The 5,606-nt window shown below is 56.7% G+C and overlaps 1 protein-coding gene across 1 annotated transcript; it reads right to left on the bottom strand.

The window, feature by feature from the left end:
* Window positions 1-1,336: 1,336 nt before the first annotated feature.
* Window positions 1,337-5,606, bottom strand: PAM16 (presequence translocase associated motor 16). The gene is made up of 5 exons (XM_035132217.2): window positions 5,478-5,606; window positions 4,586-4,670; window positions 4,128-4,264; window positions 2,130-2,195; window positions 1,337-1,493 (listed from the first exon to the last, which is right to left on the bottom strand). Exons 1-5 carry the CDS (start codon window positions 5,478-5,480, stop codon window positions 1,401-1,403), a joined length of 384 nt encoding a protein of 127 aa, XP_034988108.1. The 5' UTR covers window positions 5,481-5,606; the 3' UTR covers window positions 1,337-1,400.

Raw genomic sequence — 5,606 nt, 5'->3', positions numbered from 1 at the left:
GCCCAGCGCTGCCTGCTCTCTGTCTCCTGGGGAGGGTGGGGCAGGAGGAGGGGAGCCACACCAAAAGATCCGTATGTGCGCACACCAGGGCTTCCCAAACATGGGTCTCCTGCAGTTGTTGGACTACAGGTCCCATCACCCGTGGCTAGCAGCACAAGTGGTCAGGGGGGATTGGAACTGTGGTCCAAAAACAGCCGGAGACCCATGTTTGGGAAACCCTGGTCTGCACATGCCGTCTCACAAACACGCTCCAACATGAAAGGTAAAGGTAAAGGGACCCCTGACCATTAGGTCCAGTCGTGACCGACTCTGGGGTTGCAGCGCTCATCTCGCATTATTGGCCGAGGGAGCTGGCGTACAGCTTCCAGGTCATGTGGCCAGCATGACAAAGCCGCTTCTGGCAAACCAGAGCAGCACATGGAAATGCCGTTTACCTTCCCGCTGTAGCGGTTCCTATTTATCTACTTGCACTTTGTGCTTTTGAACTGCTAGGTTGACAGGAGCTGGGACCAAGCAACGGCAGCTCACCCCGTCACGGATTCGAACCGCTGACCTTCTGATCAGCAAGCCCTAGGCTCAGTGGTTTAACCCACAGCGCCACCTGGGTCCCTCTCCACGCAAATGAAACGCACACGCAAATGCACACTTCATGCACACCAACGCACACACAGTAATTCACACACACACACACACACACACACACACACACACACACAGCTGGGCTCTGCATGCTCAGCCAAACCAAAACTCTGGCACTGAAGGTACAGCAGATTCTGCCTCCTGGAGCAGCGCATGGCTTCCTGCGTCCTGCCTCTGCCTCTGCCAACCTCAGGGAAGGCCAGAAGCGCAGGGGAAGCTGCTTCCTGACCCGGAAGCCAGGCCCTGGCCACATCTAGCTAGGAACTGTCTGCATCAGGGACAAGGAACCTGTGCTCCCCCCCCCACCAAAAAAAGCTTCCGGACTCCCAGCACCCACCTGCTCGAGTTGCAGGAGGGAAGTGGGGTGTTGGGGTGAGCTGCCTAGGAATTGGCCGCAGGCTCCCACAGGATGTTCAGCATGCTTTGGATGCAGCAGCGAGTGCCGAACTTAGCAGCTGGGCGACGACCGCAGTCAGTCCACAGGCCGGGCTGCTCCTCACAGAGCCACAAGCTGTCGGGGCAAATGCCTCTCTGCAAGCTTTGGGAAGCAGATCGCAGAATTGTTTGTTGCTTGGCCAGAAAAGACACCCCTGAGAAGGAGGGACACTCCAGCCCCTGCCATGGGTCCCATCCTGGCGCTGGATCTGCACCCCCAGCCACCCCCTGGCAACAGACTGCGAGGCCGAGAGGAGCAAGCTACACAAGGGCAATTTATTGGCTAGCTATACTTTAGACGGGGAGGCCGGCGGGAGTGGGCTCTGCTACGTGTCTGGCTTGCGCTCTGCGTCTTGTTCTCGCCGTTGCTGCGACTGGATCCGCAGCTCTTCGTCCAGGCGCTCCTTGGCTCTCACCACCTGCAGGGCACAGACTTGGCACTCAGTAGCTGCTGCTGCTGCTCCAAAAAGACGGCAGGAGGCCAACACACACACAGGGTGAGGGCATCATCGGCTGAGCCAAGGGCATCCGCCAGAGGGCTTTGAAAACAGCTCAGGAGCAAGCAAGGAAGGGGGGTGGGTGGAGGAGGAAATCCTGGCTTTGGGGCCTCTCTGATCTCTGGGAACCCCAAGGAAATGAGGGGGCTTGGCTAGAAGAAAGGGGGCACAGGGTAGAGGTCATTCAGGCTGCCACTTGGGACACACCACATTTTATTTATTTTGGGTAAGTTTGGATCTCTGAAAACGATGCTCAGCTTGCCAATAAAGTACAACAAAGGGAGCAAAACCGTCTCTTAATTGCATCCCCTCCACCAGGGGATTGTGAAAGGCACAATTATATATTATTATAGATAATAATAATCCCTGACAGGGACTCCTGGCAGCTTACAGATAAAACAAGAACAGCTAAAAACATAGGGGGGGGGAAATCCCAGTCATTAATAATCATTAATAGAAATATATGTGTACATACAAAATGAGCAGGGGAATGAGCAGTTTCCCGTGGCTTCCTAGGGGGAGGGGGCACAAGCACAGTTCCACCCCCCCCCAACTCACCTTCGACTGCAGGTAGAAAGAACCCCCCACAGATTTGTCGTTCACCTTGAATAAATGTTCGTAGTTCTGCCAAGGAAAAGCAAAGAATGCCCGCATGACCAACGGCACGATTAATTGCCCCGTCCCTGCCACGCTCTGGGAAAACAGGTGGACCAACGGAAGTAGGAGAACAGCCCAGTTGGATCGGAAGAAAAGGGCCAGCGTTCTGCTCCCCTTGGTGGCTGGCCAGAGGCCTCCAGGGAGCCCACAAAGAAGGCTCCCTGCCCCACCCCCGCCATGCACTCCACCCCTGGTCTCTGCAGGGGGAGGTACTATTAAACTGTCACGGCTAATAAGCACAGACGGCCTTTTCCTCCTCCTCTGTGAGTTTTAATTAATACCTTTTGAAGCTACCTAAGGCATAGGGGTGACTTGTGGCAGGGAGTTCCACTGATCCACAGCCCTTCTTGATGTTGCTGGACTCTGGCTCCCATCAGCTGCAGTCATCCTGGCCAGGGGTGGAGTAGGGCTTAAGAGCGTCAGGCAGGGACCTGGGAGACTAGGGTTCGAATCCCTGTTTGGGCCACGGAAGCTCCCTGGGTGACCTTGGGCCAAGCAACTGCCTCTCAGCCCAACCCACCTCACAGGGTTGATGTGAGGATGAAGGGGGGGGCATGCAGGCCATCTCTAGCTCCTTGGAATAAAAATGCTGGGATATAAATCCAAGGAATAAACAAGCAACATCGGCATGGATCAGTTGTGAAGAGAATCAGCTTTGGGATCAGCCACTAAGTTCTAGCGCCATGAGAAATACTGCTTCCCGGTGTGCCTCGTGTGGTTTCCACGGTGACCGGGGGATCCAAAAGAACATGAATGCCCACATGGGGTAAGGCTGCAACTGGGGGGCAGAGTGTCTGCCTTTCAAGGTCCCTGGTTCAATCTCACTGGCATCTCCAGGTCAGGCTGGGAGAGACGCCTGCCTGCAATCCTGGAGAGCCACTGTTGCCTCTCAGTGGGGCAGATTCATAGAATTGTAGAGTTGGAAGCCGACCCCTTGCAATGCAGGAATCATTTGGCCCAATGTGGTGCGCGAACCCACAACCCTGAGATTAAAATCAGCCTCGTGCTCTACCAACACTGAGCTCGGTGGACCAAAGAACTGACTTGGTATAAATCATAGTAATAATAATAATAATAATAATAATAATTTATTCTTTATACCCTGCCCATCTGGCTGGGTTTCCCCAGCTACTCTGGCGGCTCCCAACAGAATAATAATAATAATAATAATAATAATAATAATAATAATAATAAAGCAATAAAACATCAAACATCAAAAACTTCCCTAAACAGGGCTGCCTTCAGATGTCTTCTAAGAGTCAGATAGTTGTTTATTTCCTTGACATCTGATGAGAGAGTGTTCCACAGGGTGGGCACCACCACCGAGAAGGCCCTGTGCCTGGTTCCCTGTAACCTCACTTCTCGCCATGAGGGAACCGCCAGAAGGCCCTGAGAGCTGGACCTCAGTGTCCAGGCTGAAGAATGGGGGTGGAGACGCTCCTTCAGGTCTACTGGGCCAAGTCCGTTTAGGGGAGGCATCCCCAAACTTCGGCCCTTGAGATGTTTTGGACTACAATTCCCATCTTTCCCGACCACTAGTCCTGTTAGCTAGGGATCATGGGAGTTGTAGGCCAAACTATCTGGAGGGCCGCAGTTTGGGGATGTCTGGTTTAGGGCTTTCAAGGTCAGCACCAACACTTTGAATTGTACTGGGAGCCAATGTAGATCTTTCAAGACCGGTGTTATGTGGTCTCAGCGGCTACTCCCAGTCCCCAGTCTAGCTGCTGCATTCTGGATTAATTGTAGTTTCGGGGTCAGCTTCAAAGGTAGCCCCACATAGAGCGCATTGCAGTAGAACAGTTTCCTGTATCCCTATACAAAAGCTCTGAAAGCTCAATTGTGGGTCTCAGTCACCAAGGAATGAGCCTCATACTCTCCCCCCCCAAAGTTGGTACTTACCTTCTGAATATCCTCTGGGTTGAGCTTGCAGACGTTGAGGATCTGCTGGGCCTCCTGCAGGCTGAGGCCAGAGATGCTGGAGGCTGCTTCCGACTGAGGCCCTGAGCGCCCTCGCGCGTCTGCTGCTGCTTGGCTGGCTGCTTGGAAAGAGGGCTTTGGTTACCCCTCTCCGTCCCCCCACTCTGGACAGTGGGGCTGGCAGTGCTCATGACGCAAATGGGCTCAGGGTGGCCTTGGGAGCTTCCCAGCCCAGGGTCACAAGGCTGGCGTTGGCCAGCCCAGAACTTGGGAGACTTCTGTGACAGCTCCCTGAGACCCCCAAAGAGAAGGCCAAGGGCCACATTGCGCCAGGTCAACGAAGCGTGGGGAGGCCATGGGAGCAAGACAGGCAGCCCACAGAGTCTCTCCACCCCCAAAAAGCAAGCATGGCGGAGAAAGGGTAACCACATGGCACTCACCTGCAAACTCCTGCCGCAGCGCCCGGGCAAAGGCTCTGCCCACCACCTGCACCCCCACGAGGATGATCTGCGCCAGGTACTTGGCCTGCCAAGGGAAGAGTCACCATGCTCAGCACCTGGGATATGGGGGGGGGGAGCATTCACCAGGCAGTTGCCACCCCCTCACGCTCTGTGTGTGTCTGGGAGGGGGGGTTTTGTGTCACCCACTTGACCAGCTTGCTCCTGCCCTTGGGAACCAGCCCCCTTCAGTGCTCAGAGGGCAACAGCCACTGAGCCCCCCCCCAAAGCCTCTCTGCTGGGTCTCCGTTCGGGGGCAGCGCAAGGCCCACCCCCACCCTGGATGGGGATGCCAGGAAGCGGCAGGAAGGGGGGCGCTTGATGGGGAGCCGAAGCCCCCTGTGTGTGGGGGTCCTTGGGGTGGGGGTGGGGGGAGAAAAGGAGGCCCAGGAGGCTGGAGACTGGAGGCGAGGAAGGAGGTTGGAGGGCGAAGGAGGAGGAGGCACTCCCGTTGCCTGTACATCACACAACCTCAGAACCGTGGAGCTGGAAGGGACCCCCGGGGGTCATCTAGTCCAGCCCCCTGAAACCTTCCTGCCCCACGTGGGGCTCGAACCCGCGACCCCGAGGTCCAGAAACTCGGGAGGCGCCAAGTCTCTCTCTGGGCTACGGGAAGCAAAACGGAGAAGGGGGGGGAGCCCCGGACGCCTGGGTCCCTTCCTGGGGCTCCAAGGGAGGAGAAGGGGCGAGGGAGGACGGAGGGATCTGGGGAAGCCACGAGGGTCCCCCTGTGCGGGGCTGAGGGGGGGCGCACTGCTCGGACGCCTGGGTCCCTTTCCCGGGGGGCTGGCGGGGGGCTCCCGGACCCCCTCCCTCCCCTCCCCCCCGGACTCACCATGCCTCTCCCTCCTTCCCTCCCTCCCTCCTTGGGCGGCCCAAGGGCGAGATGATCCGGCGGCTCCCGGGGAAGGAGGGTACCATAGAGACGAGCCGGGCCGGATGGAGAAGCCCTTTCCGCCTTCAC

The sequence above is a fragment of the Zootoca vivipara genome, chromosome 14 (assembly GCF_963506605.1).
Source record: "Zootoca vivipara chromosome 14, rZooViv1.1, whole genome shotgun sequence".
NCBI classification, from domain to species: domain Eukaryota; kingdom Metazoa; phylum Chordata; class Lepidosauria; order Squamata; family Lacertidae; genus Zootoca; species Zootoca vivipara.
This window is presented reverse-complemented; position numbering and strand designations above follow the sequence as displayed.

What these genes read in the sequence shown, in the direction of transcription:
- PAM16 (XM_035132217.2), bottom strand. An exon ending in GCTGCGGCAGGAGTTTGCAG is followed by an intron (nt 4,265 to 4,585) that starts GTGAGTGCCATG and finishes CTTTCCAAGCAG; the next exon opens with CCAGCCAAGCAGCAGCAGAC. An exon ending in ACCCAGAGGATATTCAGAAG is followed by an intron (nt 2,196 to 4,127) that starts GTAAGTACCAAC and finishes TTTCCTTGGCAG; the next exon opens with AACTACGAACATTTATTCAA.